The sequence below is a fragment of the Tympanuchus pallidicinctus genome, unplaced genomic scaffold (assembly GCF_026119805.1).
Source record: "Tympanuchus pallidicinctus isolate F22 unplaced genomic scaffold, pur_lepc_1.0 scaffold21, whole genome shotgun sequence".
NCBI classification, from domain to species: domain Eukaryota; kingdom Metazoa; phylum Chordata; class Aves; order Galliformes; family Phasianidae; genus Tympanuchus; species Tympanuchus pallidicinctus.
In genome coordinates this window covers 1,344,482-1,366,034 of record NW_026294733.1, presented here as the reverse complement: position 1 = coordinate 1,366,034, position 21,553 = coordinate 1,344,482, and the positions used below count along the sequence as shown (strand labels likewise).

Genomic DNA, 21,553 nt, shown 5'->3' with positions numbered 1-21,553 from the left:
TCTATTATCTTCCTTGTGCAGAGTGGCAGCTAGAGACTACCCTTTAAAAATCGAGTGGGTGAAGTCTGCTCTCACACTCAAACAGCTCCAAAGGTTTTACTATGGAAGGTTTCTCAGGAAGCTGTATTTTGGATGAGGAGGTTGGACTGCAGTTTTTAAACTGTATTAGGGGCACTTCTCCTCTGTGCTGCAGGCTGGCACCCACAGCTTCAGGAGAAGCCCATACAGAAGGCATGCATTCTCACACAACATCAGGCACTCAGGTGGGAAATGGGGTTTCCTGGTGTGACCAATGGTAGAAAGCTCTTCACTTAGGGCCTCAGGATCATCCTCTGGCACAGTTTAATGCTCTGAATTGTTGCAGTGCAATAGGAACCCAAGCCTGGTCACCAAAATGAGGAGGAAAACAATAATCACTTCAAGGCTTTCAATACTTCACATTTGCACCAAGTTGCCACTTGTGAGACAAGCTGTCTCCAAATACACCATCTTTTGAGCAACATTAAAAAAACACAGAACTATAAAATGATGTAGAAGAGGTAAGAGCAGAAAATAAATGCTTGTGGTTGAGGGTCTCTGCTCTTCATGATCACCTTTTTCCCCTGAAAAAGTAAAACTGAGGGATGCACAGGCCTTGCTGAAGCCACGCTGGGTCTGTAAGCATTTGTATGTGCAGCTGGCAACCACACAGAGCTGCTGGGGGCTCTGAGACACAGAAAACATCAATCCCAAAGGCATCGGAGCAGAAGCTGTCTATCAGATGACTGAGTGTCCTGGCACTCTGGTATCAGAGTGGCTACCAGCATTCAACCTCCCATCGCCTGCTGCTCATCTCCTCCCCAGTGATAAAAAAGTAACCCCAAAGAGAACAAAGCTTTTGTTTTTCATTTATTTTGCAAATCTACCAGTTCATTTTATGAAAGTATGAAATCCTATGCAGTTACATTAAACAGTGACGTTACAATCCAAGTGATACAAATAACCACTACAAAGTTATTTTTAGGTACTCTCGGGTAATGAGTCGATTTTATGTTATTTTAAATAAAAAGCAGTTATAAAGAAGAGATAAAATAGCCTTGAGATTGTCGAAGAATTCAGTTTAAACCAAGGAAACCACTGTAGAATCTCCGTGACCTATGAAACGTTAGAAACACTGTCACTTATACAATCTTTCAATGTTAATTTTCAGTTAGTCACATCAAACAGACCTACATGCACACAGCTAGTCAATGTAAGAAGAGTTCACAAGTTGTTTGAAACCAGTGTCAGGTTTCCTTCTCTGGAAATCACATCTACTGCATAACACCACCATCCTCCTTGCTTTCAGAGGCACAAAAAACCCTGTAATATTGTTTGTAAAATACACTGAGGCTCCTAATCTGCTCTAATTGAATTCAGTGGAGGTAGGATCAGTTCCTACATTTAATAAGTGTCACTGATTTACTGAAATTCTTGCAATACAGCTTCCTTCTCAGGGATGGAATTAATTTGGGAAACAAAACGCTGCAATAATTCAGGAAAACACTTGGCTTTATTATCCAGCAATTGACACAGCAATTGCATTTCTGAGGACCTGGATGTAGGATTCTTTCCTCTCCACCAGAAATGGGGACACATGGCGACAGCGCGTAACGGCGCTCAGTGAGAACTCGGAGCTATGGAAATAAAGAATAAAAATCAGAGAACAGATTGAGTTAATCCCGAAACTCCTCTCCTGACACCCATCTGATGCACCTCCAGGATCATCCTGCTGCCTGCAAGCTGCTGCTTCTGACGAGACATCTGTCAATCACAACTGCATAACTGCTTCCACAGAAGCAATTAAATGGAGCTTTGATTTCGTAGCTGCGTCTTTACACTGCGTATAGGGGAAGGGGAAATGTCAAAGATGTTACTGCCACAAGGAATGCAAGAGCTTCACAGAAGCAAGGAGAGCTGTTTTGTGAAAACTGGCAGGAGCAGCTACAACGCCAAGGGCCTGTGGCTCAACAGAGATTAAAGAGACGACCCTCTCCTGTGGCCATCAGCTTTCAGGCAGGACAAAGTGGTACAAACCCCCAGATCTGTGCTCAGGCAATAGATCTGCAGAGCTCACTGTAAGACAGAAATGAAGCCAGCAGCATCTTGGCAGGGCTTCTAGAACCAGCCCTTTATTCACAAGAGTTTAACACTGATCACCAAAAACGTTTTTAAAAATCAGACAGCTTACACAAAACTACACAAATTTCTCACCTAGACATAAAGTGCCACCAAACCATGGAAACTAACAAGAAGTTACTGCAGAGGGCAGTATCTATCGTGTCTATAGCAAGCTTTCCTCCCCTGAAGCAGATGTTTGCTACAGTCTTGGCAAAGGTACCAGGTTGGTCAGAGCACTACTGCAACTAAGGCTAGCAGTGTTCATTCTCACCAAAAAACACAGCTCTTACCCAATATACCAAAGCCAAGTAGGCTGCATTTACTGGTGGCTGTTAGCAGAACTTTCCCCAGGAGGTATTTTAAAACAGTAATAGATGCTTCACTTTCCCATCATTTGATATGATGTGATAAATGTAATTTGCTCAGGCCCTTTGTTAGGAGGATGCACTACAACAGAAAGCTCCACCCTGTTATTACCACTGTGCCTGCTTACTCATGTAAATGTAGAGTCAAATCCTCTTAAGAATCCTGAACAGCCTTCCAGAATCACTTGTTCAACTGACATTTTTGTAATAATAAGGAAAAGAAAAAAGAGTTGTGGGAAATTAAATGGTGCTCCTGTTGCCAAGTTGTTTAAATTATATGGCAGAATGGTTCCAGTAGTTGTAAAAAATTAATTTGTGGAGTTTTTACAACCCTTACATCTACTGAATCTCGATAGGATATATAATGCTATTTAAGTGATACAACTTATAAATGCTAGGGAGAAAGAAAATCAGCACCAACGTGTGAAAGAAAATACTTGATTCTTGTCTGCCTGTGGCTTCCATGAGGCCACAGCTCCAGAGCTGAGGAAGGAAGCCGTGCAGGAGATCCTTGGTGCAGCACGTACATGTGTAGGTATGGATGTCAGTTGCCTTTCCTCTTCAGCAGATGGGAGAGGGCAGCACTCTCAACCACTCTGCTCTGGAAACAGGCTGGCAAGCAGCTCAGCCAGCCCCTCTGCTAAGCCCTCTCTCCCACTGCTTCCTGAAAGCAGTAGCCAGAGTAAAGTCAGTGGCATTGCTTTTTCCCCTCCATTATTACACTGTTCAGAAATAACTGCCTGAGATACCTTAACTGTAGACAAATTTCCCTTTAAGTTACGCCTCTGGACGATCACTGTCATTCTTACAACAACGTCAAATGCAACATGAAACTTTGGGTTCTCTATAGCGAGTGAAATCAGCAGAGCCAAAAGACAGTTCCAGTGGTACCACCGACTGCTCCACTCTGTAAGACAGAGCCAGGGTAAGGCAGTTGGCAATCAGCACCAAGCTTAAGTGACAAGGTTTGTAGCAATTTGCTTTCCACACGCTCGAGCACAGATGCAGATGCACAGAAAGCAGAGATCCCCTGGTTGTTCTCTAAGCTGCCACAGCACTTTGTTTAATTCAGCAGCAGATCTCGGTGCAGTTATTTTTCTAAACACAGTACATTTTGATAGCAACACAGAAGCACGCTACGCAAAACAGATTTGTTCAAGCTCACCATGGTTCTGATGGGCTACACGCAGTGTGAGGCAATTCAAAAAAAGCCCACAACTCAATTCATTGGGGTAACAACATTGGCTTTAAGGAATTCTGCTTCCACTTTGTGAAGGAAGAACAGGCCTACAAAGCAAAAGATCTTACTGCATCTTGTTCTGCTCAGCTTGGCTACTTCTAACACAGAAGTATCAGAGGGTACCAAGGAGCTGGTGAAAGAATTACTGCTTTGTAAATACTTGAAGTAAAACAAGCTGCTTCAAAAAGAAAATCCACTGAACAACAATTCAAACACCCTTCTCTTACGGATCTGAAACTGTTAGACCAACACAGCGAAACACTGAGGGGAAATACAGACATCAGCAGTAGTTCTGGCACCTTGCAATTTGGAAAAAAAAACAGCTCTTGTGCACAGGGGTGAGGCAGCTTGTTTGCACACCCCTTTCTCACGTTATCCCAGACACCCGTGCTCCTGTACAACAGATGTGGCTGGGTTCAGCAGGTGCCCTCCTCAGAAGGAGCTAACTGGCAGCTGTCATGAGAAACGGTGTCAATGCTCTGCGCTTCTGCCTGCGGGTGGATGGACACCTGAACAGCTATTTCTTGGCCCTGCTCATTCACAGACCCATCGTCAGAATCCGCGGCCGGCGAATCGCTGCGCTTGATCTCCGTGTTGATGGGGTACATTGCAGCTTGGGTACCGCAGGCTTGGGTTTGTTTTTCTGCCTCGCCGACTTCATCGGGATCATCGACTCGCACAGCCTCAAAGATCTCTTCCATGAACGCCCTGCAGTTAAGGATCAGCGGCGGAAGGGGAATGCTTCTGGCAAGCTCTTCGATGTACCGAGCAAACTCCATGGTCTTAAACTGAGTGACTTTGGCCAGCTCTAACGTTTTGGCAGATGTAATGATGGGGATACGCTTGGCTATCTCAAAAGCCTTCTGAAGCTTCTCGGCCCCTTCCGTCCTGAAGAACTCATTGATAGCCTTCTCTGTTTTGCGGAGGTGGCTGCTCATCATGCACAGACGAGTTATGTTTAAAATGAGCGTGATGGCAAAGGCAACGAGGCACACAATCATGTAGTAAATGCTCATGTCTCCCGAGGTGAAGGTGACTCTCAGGGTGACGGTGGAATACGCTGTGTTGTTACCATGAACAGCTGCACACGTGTATCGTCCCCGGTCAGCAAAGTTGACCTTTGTGATGTTAAGGAAATTACCAGCAATTCTCCACCGTCCACCTGGAGGTTCAGAAGAAATGAAGTGAGCTAATGAAACACAAACAATCAGGTAAGCTAGAGACATGCTGCTGCTTGCTCCACAAGCTTTACAGTAAGCCCTTTGTTTCTAACATAACACAGTAGGACAAGAATTTGGTGGCCCTGTTCGGCAGGGGGGTTGGAACTACATGATCCTTGAGGTCCCTTCCAACCCGGGTGATTCTGTGATTCTGTGAAGAATTAAATTTTCCTGTTTATGCTTGTGACAAAGCTCTAACTCAGTTAGCCATCCTACTGCTTAATGGTAAATTATTTGTGCATTTGCAACTCTGGTTCTTCTGTTTTCTCTCACCTATATTTTTTGGAGTGCTTTTGCATCACTAGTTCTATCTGACAGGGAACCTAATTCTTAAATAGAACTTCTCACTGTCATTCACTACGTGGAAGGACTGTCTTCTATAGAATCTAATATTCCATATGTTCTGAGTCAAAAGTCAAGTGACCCATGAAAAAGATCGCAGTCTAAATGGCTCAGCTGGCAAAAGGACCCAGAATTTTCTTCAGACACAGCTTTCTGCTGAGCATGCAGTGCTGATACACAAACCTTATGTAAAAAGAAATCAATAAAAGAAGCTTTATGCAGTATTTCCTACGGGTTTATAACTTGGGGTAGAAATTGTTTTCATAACTCATTCTCCTAATTAGTCTACTCTGAACTAATTTCCAGATGGCTCTATAACTACACAGAGGTTACTGAATACTTAAAGCAGTACAACGGCCTCTGAGAAGATCCTATCAATTAGCTCAATGACCTTCATTAATACTAATAGAGGATACCACACAGATCTGCAAAAGCCTTTTTTAGAATTAATTTTAAAAATTGGAGGGACAGAACTACAAGAGCCAGTAGGAAACTATTTCTCTCTCTGTAGGAAAGGGTTACATAGCATCCATTTCAACCTTGGCCATTACAAGCTGTGTTGGTTTCCACAATCTCAGTGGTGCATAAACCAGAAAATAAATGTAATCAGTTACCTCATGCTTTATAAAATCCTGTAACAAAATTAAAGCAAGGCTTGACAGCTTGAAAAGGTCATGATTTTGGAGACTTGTATTTAATTCGTGTGTTTGAAAAGATGTAATATGAACCAGAGCAATAATAACATCAGTTACAATCTGGTAGGATATACACTCAGTTCTTGTGTACTGCACGTTGTGATGGTTCTTGAGCGAAATGACAGAAGGGCATTACAGCAGGATGGGTGGGCTAGGACTTCAGAACTTGGGTACAAAGCCTGATCCACCACATGCCAGAGCTTTGCCTTGTTCCCTCCTATTTCCCAACTGTAAAAATGGGAGGATAGGAAGAGAAAACAATAAAGTTCCAGAGACTTTCATGTACTGTATAAAAGCGGAACGCGCAAGGATATAAAACAGCAGAAAAGCTCACCTTCATCTTTCTGTTGAAGCAGGTGTCCTTTGGAGTTATACCAAAGAATATATTCATATTGGCTGATGTTCACTTTACATTCAATTAAAATACTGGTTCCCTCTTTGGCTATGATATCATGGTGTGCTGGGGAACTTGCTAAAGCTTGAGGCACTGGATGAAGTGATGCATTGAAAGACTCAAAAGCAAGTGTCCCATTAGAAGCTACATTTTCCAGTGTAAGTCCAATCGAAAGATCAGCACTAACAGTCAAAATTAACAGGCAATAGCTGAGCTTCATGGAAAGTTAAGAGAAAAATGCTTTTTCATTTAATTTGGAGAAATGAGGTCACAAGATATTAAATTGTCTGTACGGATCTGAGAGAGAGAGGAGGTTCTTAATTTGTTCACTGGTAGAAAACGTCTTGGATCCAAATGCACTTTCAAGACCATCAATATTGTGAGAGGAAACTGCAAATCCAACTGAAAAAAAAACACGATTAAGTTTATTAATGGCAGCATGCTCATGGTGTATTCAAATCTCATTCCCAGTAAACAGATTTCCAGCAGCATAATATAAACTGCCAGCCAAGCAGCTCCAAATCAGAGCTTTGCTCAGAACACAGTAATGAAATGAGAGTAAGAAGGCATCAGCACAACCTTCAGTCCTCCACACATTCTTCCTCCCATCCAAGTAAGTAATATCGGGAACAGTAATCAATAAGAGAAACGTGGCTTTAAAAGAAGAAAAAATTGTACAGCCTACTCAAACTGCATTAAGTACCTTCAGGATCAGAAAGTGGATCCTGCATTTGTTAACAGCAAAAAAAAAGAAGCGCTTTCTTAATAGAGGAAGAAAAGCAAGAGAGGAAATAATTTCTGCCTTCCTCCACACCGCCATCAAAGTCCCTTCACGTCCTGTGTTTTTCAATGCTGGTTTTTCCTTTAGCATCGAGGAATAAAAGCACTCACACATTTGATTTTTAGCACTTGCACATTTACTTACTTGATTTTAAGGTAAAATCAATGTTATGTGTCTAAATACCAGATAACACGCTCCTCGTTTCTTGTGCAGGGAGAATTACTGTGGCAGCTACCTACAAAGGGAGGAAGTCCCATTCTGAATAGCAGGACACCGATGTCTAAACACACTTCCCTTTTTTGGGCAACCTTTTTTTGCTGCTGCTGCATTCTGGTTTTTGCTGTTGTTGTTGTACAGTAAACTCCTACTGAAAATCCTTTGCTTTATGCTGCTACACCTCAGCAGTCACACCTTGCTTATTATCTTCACCACACCAAACCCTGCCCCGTATTTCACAGCTGTTTGAAAAATTATTTTCTCTAGGGACAGAACTCTCCCTTGAGGTTTATGTGTGCACTAGATATTTGAAGGCATTAGAATGGAGAATTTAACTTGAGGTTCTCTGCACACAAAGATTTTCTTTTCTAAAAGACAGAATAAAACCAAATCGCGACCAAATGAGATTACACCATTAATAGAAAATCTGTAATCAGTTTTCCTGGAAGCCTGATTCATAAAGAAATTCTAATCCAATATGCATTCCCTGAGGTGATGATTCCATCTACACCGCTCCAGTGCCATAGAAAACTATTCACAAAGTACAGAAGCCACAGGCTAAAATGTTATCTTAAAAAATATCTGACCTCACCCCACTGACAGCGTGACTTCAAATTCATCATCTTCTCTTCTAGCAATAACAAAGCAAGCAGAGTTGAATTTCATAAATATCACAATACAAAGGAGTAAGTTTTCTTAATAAATAATGCAGACAGTTCTTGTCCTTCCAGAACCGCTCGCTAACACAGCCTAAGGCAGACAGAATTCACATCACTTATGAAAAATAATTTGCTATAAATATGTATGGCTGATTGTACTAATTGTGTTTCCAGCAGAGACAAATTAAGCATATTCAGGAACGGGAAAATTTGCTGAATAGGAATTTGCCAGACTTGGAATTCTTTCAGTTAAAGATAACTTGTTGAAGGTCAAACCAGACTCTGGACCTGACGTCCGATGAGAAATGTGTATCTGACCCATTTCTGTTGCAGCTATTGCCAAATCATTTTCACAAAGGAGGCAAAAGAGACAGCTGTGTCCAACTCTCCTTCAAGCTTGACTGACCAACTCACCCACTGAATCCTGCGAGGGAAACGAGAAACCAGGCCCTCTGCTTGTTCCTCTGCAAACAGCAATCCCTTCACCTGCCCTCTTTTTCTCCTTTCCTTTCTCCGCTGCTCCTCTTGCCTGTTCATTTAAGATGAGACCAGCACCAAGAACTGTTGCACCACCGTGCTGAACAATATACTTTACCACAGCTAAACAGCTAAGAAAAAATACCAAGCCTTCTTTCACACATATTTTCCACCAGTTAGACTTTGGGGGAAGTGTTACTGACTTGTGTTGCCTGGAGAGTGGCATCACAGCCACAGACTGCACAGGTCTGAAAACACACCACCAAGACTGCTGCTGACCAACCACCACCCTTTTGTTTGAAGGAGGGGTTTTTAACCTTTCTCTTTTTTCAGACCTCTGGCGTTTTCAGAGTTTCTGAGCCCTCAGAAAGCCCAAATAAGCCCACAGCAGACTGGCTTATTTGGGTAACCTCGTGTAGGCTCCTTACGTGCAGGCAGTGGGCTGTGAGTGCTCTGTGGATGGCTGACATCTGGCCTGACTTAGCAAGATTTGCTGCAGCTCCAGCTGTTGATAGTGACAAAGTGAACGCAAACCCCGTCCCTCATTATTGAATCAAACGTGGTACAGCTTCCAGTCTTTCCAAACTATAATCTCCCAACTAATAATGTTTCAGATTTATTAGAGAACAATTCTAGCACCTCCTGTACTCAGCCTGTGTTATTTTTGCCATTTTAAATTATTTAATTTAAATTATTAGATTTCCAAATGTCTGCGACATTCCTTCCAAAACGACATTAGAAACCTCAGTCAATTATTTAACAGAAGAAATACTGAGCAACATTTTCCCTCATAAGAATAAGATAATTATCTTCAGTAATTGCATATGCTCTCCGCTATGTCTGCACTGAGCTTGCATAATGTATAAAACATTGGTGATGGGTCATTGAATTTTACTATTAAACTCCTCGAGGTCTGATTTATTCTAAATTGTTTGTCACATTTCACTTTTGGAAAACCCATTATTGTTAAGCAGACAACGATCTCTCATTGCTGAATGCTGGGAAAAAAATAAAATGATTTCTGAAATCCGTATTCTTCAGCCATCACATTCATGCAAAACAGCTGCTGGAGCTGATAAAGGATCCAAAAAGGATAAAGCTTGAGCAGTGCCAACGTTACAATGCTTCAAGACAGCATTAAACCTAAGCAAGATGAAATGTGCAGAATAGAAACTGGCTACTTTACAATGAAACCTGGAGCTGAGCTCAACATATTGAACCTTCAGGAGACTCGAAGTTGTAACAACAAATAGCAGTAAAAGGATAAAAATCCATGATGCGTACGCTTATATGAGTCATCTTTGGCACTTATCCTGAAAAAATGTTTGTGTTTAACTTAAAGTACTCTAAGTAGTCCCATTGAGGTCAGTGGAAATACTGAGACTACTTAACATTACACACATTTATAAAGCATTGCAAGATTGGGACCCAAGAGGTTGAAAGTTATACGGCTTTGCATTCACTGATCATAACATCATCTCACACATGGAGAAATGCAAAGCAATAAACCGAGATACACCTCACAGCATGCTCCATCCTCCCACCGCCCCTGGCAAACAGTGTGGGAGTGTATTTTGGCTTTATGATGGTTTCCAAACAAGTTAACTGGCGACAACATGCACCAAATGGTGCTCACTGATGACTTCTGCAGGAAGTCTGCATCCTGACTGCAGCTTGGGCTGAAGTGCAGAGGGTGTGGCTGTCCTGTGTGGCCCCCTTCAGATCTGAGGGAAGCATCTGACACAGAGATGAAGGTGTGAACTGCGTGACTGGGGCAAAGCAGAATCACAGAATGGTTTGAGCTGGGAGGGAACTTGAAAGACCGTCTGGTCTGGCTCCATTGCAGTGTGCAGAGACATCTACAGCTCAATCAGATGCGATGGAGTGAAGCTCCGAGGAAAAGCAATGGGCACAGGAAACCTGGGGAGTGCAGGCCCTCGATGCCTGGCAGGATGGGGAGAGATGGGAGAAGTGCTGCAGTGAGAGCCCACGATGGATTTGTGAGAACAAGCGTGTTCCTGCTAATTGCTCAACACAATCAATGGTACAAACTGGAAATGAATAGCTGAGTGTCCCCAGCCACGCACACAACAACAGCAGCACGACGGCCAGGCACGCTGCTGCCTGAGTGAAGTCAGACCACGCAGGAATGACGTCAGGCGGGAATGACGTCAGGCGGGAATGACGTCACGCTACAAGCCGCCCTCCTCACCGCACCTCTACGCCGAAACACCGAGCTAAGGCCTGCGCCCCGACGTCTCACGGCAGCAGCTGCCTCACCGTTTTCCCCGCGTTCTGAGGTCGCAAAAGGAAACCTGACGTCACCGCGGAGCAGGGAGGTACGGCCCGACCCGAACGGACCCGATCCGAACCCTCACCTCAGACGCCGCCACCGGCCCAGCAACCCGGAAGTGCTTGCTCGGTCGCTTTTCCGGATGCACCTCACTTCCGGTGTCAGCCAGCTGGCGCCGCTCTGCACCTCCTCTCGATGGTGCGGTCCGCCCGCTGGGGGAGCGCGGCGTCGGAGGCCCGGCTGGTGAGGCAGGGGCTCCCGCGGGCCGCCTCGGTGCGGCTTTTGGGAGCGTTGCTGGGGTTCTGCGGGGTGCGGAGTCCCGATGGACCCGGGGGGCTCCTTGGGCAGCGGGGAGGTTGCGGGAGCACAGGGACCCGTGCGGACAGCGCTGTGCGGGTGTCGGCAGCCTGTGCTGTTGTGTCATCCGCCCCTGCGGGGTGCAGAGGCCGTGTCCCCCCGTCCGTTGTAACACACCCCGTGTTGTTTGAGCACCACGAAACAACTCAGCCCTAAATATAAAAGCAAACCAGCTGCTTGCCTCCCTCCCTGCCTGTTTTCTAATAGCTGTCCCCATTGGTATCCAACCCCTTCCAAAACAGCTGGTCCCAAACAATTATTTTATTTTGTTATTTTATTTTATTTTATTTTTTTATTTTTTGTGAATCAAGCCATGTATTTAATCACCTGCTGTGTGTTTTGTTTGCTTTTCAGAGCTGGCAGCGTTTCTTGCAGAGAAGGTGTGTTGGTGAGATAGGGCCACTTGTTCCTGTGGGACTTTAAGCTTCCAGGTGTGACATTTCTCCCGTAGAAGCTCCCTTAAAAGCATAATCTGTTTGTGCAGGTACGTGTGGCAGCAAGATGGGATTTCTGCCAGAGGTCTGCTGAATTATTTAAAGCACAGGTGTGCTGCTTTTGAACTAATGTCACAGCATGAAAGCGAGAGGTTATTTTATCTGCTTTGCTTTCTGTGAATGCAGTAGTCATGTCTGAAGAAGACAATGGTGAAAATCTGAAAGAGGAAACCTCTTACGAGGACGAAAGTGAGCAGAAGGTGGAAGAACTTGGCAGCACTGAGAGCAATGAAGAGAAGGAACCTGTGCCTGTGACTCGGAAAAGACCTGAACCCAAAGCCCCAAGTCAGTCTGCTGACACAAAAAAGCCCACAGCTGAAACTTCCAAGGTGTGTGTTTGCTCTCAGTCTGAATGATGTGACTTGAAGTTTCATGTCTTTGTGCACAGAAGAATTCTGAAAATTCCCATTGCTGTTCATTCGAAAAGAAAAAGCACTGTGAAAGTTACCCACCAGAGGCTGCGTGTGTTCTTGTTACCTGAATTGCTCTCTTCTGCTTTTCTTCGATAAAGGTTTCAGAATCTCCTGCATCTCAGTCAGGATGGGGGTACTGGGGAAGCTGGGGGAAATCCCTTCTGTCAACTGCATCTGCTACTGTAGCTACTGTAGGTAAGTCTCTTTCTGGTATTTGATAAATATTTTAACCATGTGTCATGTTTCAGGAGCTTATGAGCTCTTTTTTTCTTGAGAATGAGGTTTCTGTTATAGAAACAAGTACTGGAAAATGTCAAGAAAATTCTTCAAGTAATGGGAAAGCACGCGCCAAAAGGTACAGGGAGATTAAGGAGAGGAACTCAACCAAAACTACCAAGTTTTCGAGGTGTTTGAATAATATGATGTTTTAAAACTTTGCAAGTTGATTTAAAACCTGAATGAAATCAGAATTAATTACGCTGGAAGGTTAAGAGTCTGGATAGCGGTATGTTTTAGTGTGGATTAAACTGTTTTGTATAGGGAATAAGGCAGAATAGTAGGAAAACAATATACATATCTGATGCTGCCTCTGTTCTTATGAGGGATAAAATATACCACATGGATGAAGCACTGCTGCTGTCTTTTCTAGGTCAAGGTATTTCGAATGTCATAGAAAAAGCAGAAACAACCCTTGGGATCCCCAGTCCAAGTGAAATCTCTTCAGAGACCAGAGATGCTGCCAGAGGTCAGTTTTTATTGCGTAAGAACAACACTGAAACAAATCTCAATACAATCAGCCCCTAAATGACAATCATGTTCTATCTCTCATGTTGGTGTAGATACCAAAGTGCTAAAAACAGCACATTGCTTACTGGTGTTAGAACTGAGACTATTTTCCTGTCCTCTTTCCAGTTCTAACCCTGCTTCTGGCTGACACATTTTGTTAGTTAATTTTCTGCACTCAGCAGCTGAAAGGATCTTTTTGTGGGAGTGGGGAAGCTGATTTTTCTGCCTTCTAATGCAGGAAGTGAGAATCCCGATGTTAGCAGCGCAGATGCAGCTGGTGATGGCAGTTCCTTTCCTATTGCTGGAGCTTTTGGAGTTCTATCAACCATCTCTACTGCTGTTCAAAGCACAGTGAGTGAGTTGGGAAAGCAGGCGAAAATGAGTTTGAGAGCGTGGTCTGAAGCATCAAGAAACTTAATTTTGGCTTTTGTGTGATAATTAGTGAGAGAGTATGTCAGCCTTCAAACAGGCATTATCTCATGCCATGCTGGCAATTGATGTGCAAGTTATCTTTAGTTTTGTTTAGTTGTATATGAAGTGTTGATGTATAACAAGCATGCATCACACAGTTCAAGGATGGGCATCCATTCCCATGCATGTCACCTCTGTGCTGTTATCTGTGCTCCCTTCCTTCAGGGCATTCAGTCAAATGGAGAGTCAGACTCATTCCTGGAATATTTTCAGAGAATTGTCTAGATGTGAAACTCATTCTCCTCTTCAGAAACTCGTGAAACCAGCCCAAATTGCTTGGAAATCAGCTTGCTCCTGTGACCGTGAGAAATAGACTTCAAAGAGTCCAGTACCCTTAGAAACAGTGCCTTTGTGACCTGCTGTCTTGTCAGTGTTTCCCATGAATCTGAAATAGCTGCAGATGTTCAAACCTTAAAAGCAAAAACAAGCAACTGAAGCCCACGTTTGTAGCATTTTCTGCTTGGAGTGTCAGAAACGAAATATCTCAGAGTGCTGAGAACCAGCTCCTTCACAGAATAATAATATTTTTTGTCAGATTCATGTAGCTGATTGAGTGTTGTATTAAACTGTTGATTAATAGTGTATCATGGCATTTTCCCTGTCCTTACTCTATTTTTGATGATTTTTTTTAGCATTGAATTCTGGGGTGACAAGGACCAATTTGGCTTGCCTAACATAATATGGCCTCAGTCTCATTTTTTCAGCTATATGGTCTTCTGTGACTTTTAAGCACTGACGATACCTAAATCTGTTTCACAGGGAAAAAGTGTTATTACTGGAGGTTTAGATGCCTTGGAATTCATTGGGAAAAAGACAATGGATGTGATAGCTGAGGGAGACCCTGGATTCAAAAAAACAAAGGGCCTAATGAACAGGACCTCTACGTTATCTCAGGTACGGCTGTTCCATATCAACATGTTGGTTTCTTATTGTTTTTTCTTCTTCTGAGATCCTGTCATTAAGCAGCCATCTCTTTCTGTTGAACCTAAAGCTTTCTCCTACCCAATTCTGTATCTTCTGATATTGAGCTGAGTCCTCTGCATTTCTTTTTTTCAGGTCTTACGAGAGGCAAAGGAGAAAGAAGAGCAGCAGACAGCTACTGAGGTTACCATGACTACAGAGAAGAAAGCCCATTATGGGTTACTGTTTGATGAGTTTCAGGGTCTTTCACATCTGGAGGCCTTAGAGATGCTTTCTAGAGAGTGTGAATCAAAGGTAATGGCCTTGAGCAATTTTCCTTCCATTTTTGAGTTCAGCTGAGGAGGAGAAAAAAAGAGCTGAGATGTATGTACATACATGCAAAATCAAGTGCTCAGGACTTTTTACTGAAGGATGATTGTACAACTTCACTTTGACTCCTGCATTATGATCTGCTGTTTTCCTTGGGAGCATTCTGTCCTGTCCTCAGCTCCCAGAGCCATTCTCTTTGCCTAATCAACCTCAGTTCCTGCATTTCTTCAAAACCTTATCAAGAGGGGGCTTGTTTGCTGGAGGAGAGTAGTACTGCAGGCACAGCAGAGTGTTTCAGGGCAAGGAGAAGGGCTGGTCAGCATATGCATTCAGAAGTCATTCAGATTTTTATAAAGGAATTCTTTTAATAACTCGTAAAAATCTGCTGTTACCTAACTTGTCTTTCCTCTTCAACCTTCATGTAGGAAAACACCACTTTCTCATTAGTATTGATCTGTAATGTTTTTACATACAGTGTAAATGAGATACTTCATCTTCCATTTTGTTTCTTTTTCTTTCTGGACTTATAACTCTATATTTGGCTGTTCTGCCCCTAACTAGGTGAAATTGGTTCTAAGTGCCCTCTCTGGAGAGGAGTTGGACACAGTGAAAGAGGAAATGGAGCAACTTAATGAAGCATTTTCTTTAGCTGAATTCTTTGAAGAAGAAGAGGAAGAAAAGAAAGGTAAAAATCCTAGGTGAAAGTTCTGGAAGGAGAAGCTGGTTCCAAATGAAATTCTCAATACAGAGCCAACTAGTCGTGAGAGTGCTAGCAATGAATGTGAAGTTATTCTTTTGCTAGATGCTTAATTCTGAAGCCATCTGTGGCTAGGAGCATGACTGGTAGCAATGCCCTTCATCACTGGAAGGCTTCTGTGAATTAATTCTGTAGCAGAAATCACTCGATTCTTGCCAGAACAGGATTAGATTTACTTGACTTCTGGTCTGTTATTACAGCTGACCTTGAGCCTATATTCATAATACAAGGAGACACTGGGTTTCCCTGTTCATAAGGGAAAGACTTGGAATAGGTTGTCTAAACCTAGGGGAGAGCAAATTTTTTTGTTTTTTCAAGGAGAGTTAGCCAGGGGACCAAAAGGCTTAGAGGTGTCTCCACACAGAGAAGCCATCTGATTCTTGAAGATTATGCAGGTATTAATGTAAATTTCTTGCATTTCTTTTACCTAAATGGTTCATCAGGGAGGGCTCACACCTGCACTTGCTAGCATTTAGCATTTAATGTATCTTCTATATTTCTGTGATGGATCTCAGTGCCTCTCTCCCACTGTTAACATCTGCCCTGCCATATATAACTGGAGAACTGGAGGCTTTAAGGAATATTTCAGACTCTCCAAGGTAAAGCACAACTTAGTGCATTGTAAAATGCTGTGTTTATTTGATGTGTTATAGATTGCCTGCCTGTAAAAATTGAATTACCTTAGCTAAAGAACCAGGATTGAGAGAGCAAAAGCTAATCTTCTGGCACTGGTGACTCCACCTTTCCATAACTTACATTATAAATTATATTTAAAAGGCCAGATGTGATGCATCCTTGCCTGAGTTGATGATTAAGGAAGAACAGTCAAGAGACTTGTGCAAAACTAGTTGTGCGTTAAAGTCCTGCTTGTTTCCTATATCTATCCTTTCTGGGGATTCTTTAGCCTTCTCTTTCCTTCAGGAGATGAGGAGTTCACCAAGGAAGTAACAGAGCTGTTTGCAGAATTGCATATCTCCACAAAGCCAGATAAACTGATCATGGTGAGTTGTTTCGCTTTCTCTAAAAGCTGGAGAGATTTCTCATAAGACCTGCTTCTCAGTCTTGCTTTGCTTGTGAAAAGGCATGAAGACAAGCTGTGTTTTAGACACTTTAACAATTGGAGTTAAAAGAAATGGGTCTTTTCCTTTGACTTTATGAGGCAAAATCATGTTCTGTAGTATTTGTGGCTCTGAATCAGTGGGCACCAGTGGGTCTTTGCCCTATCACTGGGCAGTAATATCTGGTGGCAAAGAAAACTGAGCAGTAAGCTATCAGCCACTGCGGCAGCAGTGAAACCAGCCTACCATTTTGATTTGCAGCCCTCCTCTTGGCACGAATCAGTTGGTTTTACTATGTTCAGAAGCTGGTATGAAGAAGATACGCCTTTCTTGCCATTGTTTCACTACCTTTCAGATCCACCAAGTGGCAGCAGCATTCTGCAGGCATGTTTTTGAAGCTCCTCAGTTAATCATGGCCCTGCTGGTAAATCCCAGCACCTGGTGTTAGGGAAATGAATGTCTTCTACTACATGCATGTAGCCGACCTACAAAGTCAAGAAGGCACAAGGATAGTTTATTGTGGTTGTTTGGTGTAGCTGTCTCCTTCCTTTAGGGAGATCTGTGTTTTGTGGTGTGCAGTGGGGCTTCATTTTAGTCATTATCATCATACAGGTGAGAACATCTGCTCATGAATGGATAGCACAGTTCAACAGCAGTCTTCCTAAAGAAGAAAAAGAGAGTGAAGAAAACCAGGAAGTGGAACCTGGAGGTGGTGACCATGATGTTAAAAAATCAGTAGAGGTAACTGACCAATGGAATAAGACAATATCTGATCACAGTGTTTATCTGGCAACTGAGTTACAGTTGTGATTACTGGAACTAAGGGGTTTCTATTTCTGCACAGATGTGGGGATCTGAAAAGGCAGACAGTGCATTGTATTATTTATTTGCTTTAAACAACAAAGGCTGCTAGTTTTTGTATGATGTGGGAGGTTTTTTCCATCTCCTACAGGATATTCATGCATTTGCCATAAGAAGTCTGGCTGAACTGACAGCATACTCCATTGAAACCTTCCACAAAACCGCAGCTTTGTTTCTGCATGGTCAGAAACAGGAGGTGACTGCCACAGACAGAGCCAAGTCCCTTTCACAGTAAGTTTAGCTCTTCGTAAATGTGTAGCATGTAATAACCTATGATGAAACCGTTCAAGGCTGCTTTGCAATTCCAAGGGGTGCAGGGCTCTTGATTTCTGCTCTTGAATGGATGTTCATTGCTGGAAGATAGGGATGCCACCCATAGGGTAATTCAACTGTTTTTATCTAGCTTGAAGACATTTCTTGATAAGAAAGGAAACCCTGCTCAAAAGCTGTTACAGCCAAGAGAGATGTTTTCCCCAAACTTCTGCTAGTTAGTAAATAGAAATTTAAAACGTGACAAAAACAGCTGTATAAAAGTGATTTGTAAGTACCCTTTTGCTAGTCGTGTAGCTTGTTAGGTACATGGTACTGTGAAATTGCTGCACTAATTAATAGCCTGATCATACAAATAATGCATGGAGGATTTTTCTTTGCAGCATAAGGATGTGAACTGCACAAGACTTTCTACTTCAGAAAATGGTACTCGTTAGTAATAAAGCGAATTAGTACTGTTCCTTTTTGAATTGCTGTGTCTATCTTTTGAAAGCTCTCTCACATTTTCAATTTTAATTACTTATTTTTTCACCATTCTTTTCCCCCATTTCTTTGGGGAACTTTTGGATCTTCATAAACTGTTGAAATGCTGTGTACCAGTTTTGGTTTAATTTAACTTTATGTACGTGGAAACAAGGTATTTGTGTTTTACATGAATACTAAAAGAGGATTGTTCCTTGTAGACTATATTTACTGTATAGCTTTCCACTCTTCTTCCACAGGGTGACGATGGTGCTGTGTAAGGAACTGTCATCTTTCTCCAAAGAGTTTACTACGTGCTTAACAATTGCAGGGGTAAGGATTGCATTACAGTTCTTAGGGATGAGATGTATTACTTGATTACAGCACAGCATTGGAATCCTCACCATAAAGCACTTGTTGTGCTTCCTCATTTATGCATGCAGGTTTTTGCTTTGTAGTCTGGTCTCCCAGATTACTCTTTTGCAGACTGTGGCAGCTGAATGTGTGCTGAGCTTTTGAATGCCACCAGAGGTGTTCAGCCTGGCACAGAGTGGTGGTGGAGGTTGGTGCTGACAATACTGATGAGACAGAAGGAAATGAGGGTTGTGATTCTGTTGTAGATATTACAAAACATGTAGGTGTTACTGAAGATGGTATCCTTACATTCTGACTGCCTGCAGTTCATTTGAAGATGTGTATCCATAGAGGGCCTGCACCGAGTGTGTTGTTATCCTTGTTCTTATTTGCATGCTGCAGGGCAGATCCTCTGCACCTTGTGCCTTAGCTTTCATATTGTCAGGGGAGCAGTGGTGACTGTAACCTTACAGAGGGTTTAGCTTTATTTTGCTTGAAATAATGTGATAAAAATTTCAATAGAAATAACACATGTCTGGTCTCTGCAGGTCGAAGAGAAGGCAGATGTGCTTAATCCCTTAATCACTGGAGTGTTTTTGGAGGTCAGTTATGCTGAAGTTTAAAACTTTGGGCTAATACTCAAAAAAATAGATACACAGTTTTTTTCCACCTCACTGTCCTTATGCATGCAAAGTTCTGTAGCCTGAGATTCTACTTAACTATCTGATAACTTACAGATTTTAGTAAATGCCTGTAGATCTTCACAGGACATGAATGTTAGTGAAGAGTGAGCATGGTTGGGCTTGTCCCAGCTGATAGCTATCGTGGGTCAGAAGATGCAGAGTAGTTTGTTCAGATATTTGGATTTCTAGCACTTTTGTACAATGCTTGAATTCAAATCTTAGACAAGCTCATAAATCAGCATGCAAGAGTCCCAGCATATCCCAGCTGTTAAGTTGGTCCTCAGTGCTTGTAAACTTCAGAGGTGGGATGGGAAATGGATGTTTCTGTTGGTGTATTCTTCCTTCCTGATGCAGCATGCTTATGTTTCTCTTTGAAAGAAATGCTTTTTATCTCTTACACAAAGTAGTATCCTGCCTTTAGATCACACTTGATCTTGTGTAGCAGCTTTTAAGCCAGCTGCTTTTTTGCTGAGTGACATAAAGCCCCTCAAAAACTTACATTAAATTGATTTCTAGAAGGAAGCTGTAAAGACCCAATAAGCAGTAGGGTTGTGTTTCTTATGTACATCAATCAATGCTGTTTGCAATGAGTATGAGGTTACTGAAGCTGACTGGTAGCACAATTATTCATGTGTCTTTTTTTTCCTTTTTTTTTAGGCTTCAAACAGTGCTTCGTACATCCAAGATGCCTTCCAGCTCTTGCTGCCTGTACTGCAGCTCTCTCTTATTGAGGCTAGAACGGAACTATGCCAGCAATAAAAGCCCATCTAATTAAGACCTTCTTGACCTTCTCACTTCGTATTTTCCATGCTGGAGACTGACGTAATGGCTGATATTAAAAAGGAAAAAGATGAACTGATGGCTGCTACTGCAAGAGCAATGATAAAGTGCAGTCTGACAATGACAGCTCTTACAGCTCATTGAGGGATGTGATTAGCATAGTCCAGGCTGGTGGAGGATGTGACAGACTTCAAGCTCAGACTGCTTCCCTGTTTCCATAGGCTTGGAGTGGAGTGTCTCTGCTGTATGTGTTAACAAGCTCTTTGGAGAAACTCTCTAAACTGTGGAGACAGTGCTGGAGAAAGGAGTAGCAGCTGGCAATTTAAGAGTTAGCTGAAATCATAGTTGATTTTTAAGTCAGAGAGACATAACTAGGCTTCTGAGTGCTCAGCATTTGAGCTGAAATGGATACAAGATGCAAGAGAAGATAAAGATTTTTGATTATCACTCCTGATTATTTTTCGAGACTGGAAAGAATAGAACAGAGAGGGTTCCTTCTTGAGCCGCTGTTGCAGAAGAGAAGCCCCAGCTTCCTGAAGGTGTCTGCTAATGACTCAGGGATGTGGGATTGGGACTCACTAGGGTGCTGTTATTATTGCAGAATGCTTGCCTCAGCACAAACTGGAAAAATGTTGATCTGGCCCTAAGAATGTGGGTACTTTACTTTATAGCAATAAATGAGAACTGGCTAGAAGGGATTGATTCTTGTTTGAGCAATCTAATGAGAGAATTAAGCCGTAGGATGCCCCTTTTTTAATGTTACTTGACATGTCAGCTGCAGACTGTTCAGACTCAGATACTGTTTTTTTTTCTAATTTATGTATAAAAATACTATAATGTAATGCTCCTTCTTCTAAGATCTATTAAAGCAGGGAAAGAGGAAGCAATTTGGTTCTGTTAGCAGGAGTCCTAATTTGTCTCAGAAGCTGCTTCACGTATCGTATCTGTTCCTTTGTGCTATGAAAGTTCCCTGCTTTGTTCTTTTTTACAATTTCTATCTTCTGAGCTTTCCCACTGGGAGGGAACAGCCTCTGTTGGAATCACAAGAGCAGAAATGCACAGCTTAAATGGAACTTAAAGAAGTCCAGAATAGCAAACCAGAGGTGACTGAGTGTCACACCTGCCTCATTGGTAAGAGTGATGCTCAGATCTTATTTTTAAAATGGTCTGGGCTTTAGTAGGTCTTGCAGATTTCTGCAGTACTGAAGGCTTAGAGCAGTTTCTCTGCTCTGTTGTGCAACAGAGAGATGTTCTTTGTGTTAGCATACCTCTCTGCTAATGCTGCTCTGGTTTTAAATGCATGGAAAAGCCCTTGCCTTAGTCCTGGTTAGGCTGATCAAATCAAAGTATTTTATTTTGCTTTTTAAAGAATGCTAGACTTGAATGTGATTAGGAAAGAACATCTGTGCTACAATAAATTACATACTTTTTCTTTACATTGATAGCATTTTTGGAAAAGGATTCGTTTTGGGAAGGGTTTCAGGTGGCAAGGGGCACTAACAGAGCAGCAGGGAAGAGCTGTGCTGCCTTTTCTCATCCCCTGGCTGGTTTCTGGGGCAGGGCTGCGTGCTGCTGTGGGGCAGGGGCAGCTGGGGTCTCTCATGGCAGGGCACCCTTCCGTAGCAAACAAGGCACTAAACACAGGCTGGGGTGTGAGAGCTCCCACATCTGAGCTCTATATTACTGCATTGGCACAAAATGTCACCTTGGCTCCTACCACAAAGCCAAGATTTACAGAAATGTCAGAAGAGGAAAA

At 42.6% G+C, this 21,553-nt stretch overlaps 2 protein-coding genes across 6 annotated transcripts; one reads left to right on the top strand and one right to left on the bottom strand.

The window, feature by feature from the left end:
- Window positions 1-866: 866 nt before the first annotated feature.
- Window positions 867-11,007, bottom strand: MFAP3 (microfibril associated protein 3). 4 transcript variants are annotated; one of them, XR_008207187.1, is made up of 4 exons: window positions 10,907-11,007; window positions 6,336-6,797; window positions 3,254-4,906; window positions 867-1,655 (listed from the first exon to the last, which is right to left on the bottom strand). XR_008207187.1 is itself a non-coding variant. In XM_052684671.1 (3 exons), the coding sequence occupies exons 2-3, from the start codon at window positions 6,613-6,615 to the stop codon at window positions 4,161-4,163; spliced, it is 1,026 nt and encodes a 341-aa protein (XP_052540631.1). In that variant the 5' UTR covers window positions 6,616-6,797; window positions 10,907-11,007; the 3' UTR covers window positions 867-4,160. The 4 variants fall into 4 exon arrangements, 2 of the variants coding, with proteins under 2 accessions (XP_052540631.1, XP_052540632.1); XR_008207186.1 differs by having other exon boundaries at window positions 867-3,411; window positions 3,670-4,906; XM_052684671.1 differs by having other exon boundaries at window positions 867-4,906.
- Window positions 10,750-20,495, top strand: FAM114A2 (family with sequence similarity 114 member A2). Of its 2 annotated transcripts, none has more exons than XM_052684657.1 (15): window positions 10,750-10,867; window positions 11,533-11,662; window positions 11,799-12,001; window positions 12,184-12,280; window positions 12,735-12,830; window positions 13,110-13,222; window positions 14,102-14,236; window positions 14,399-14,557; window positions 15,134-15,257; window positions 16,251-16,330; window positions 17,000-17,128; window positions 17,340-17,479; window positions 18,241-18,313; window positions 18,883-18,936; window positions 19,675-20,495. In XM_052684657.1, exons 3-15 carry the CDS (start codon window positions 11,804-11,806, stop codon window positions 19,774-19,776), a joined length of 1,500 nt encoding a protein of 499 aa, XP_052540617.1. In that variant the 5' UTR covers window positions 10,750-10,867; window positions 11,533-11,662; window positions 11,799-11,803; the 3' UTR covers window positions 19,777-20,495. The 2 variants fall into 2 exon arrangements, with proteins under 2 accessions (XP_052540617.1, XP_052540616.1); XM_052684656.1 differs by lacking the exon at window positions 10,750-10,867 and adding an exon at window positions 10,961-11,064.
- Window positions 20,496-21,553: the final 1,058 nt, after the last annotated feature.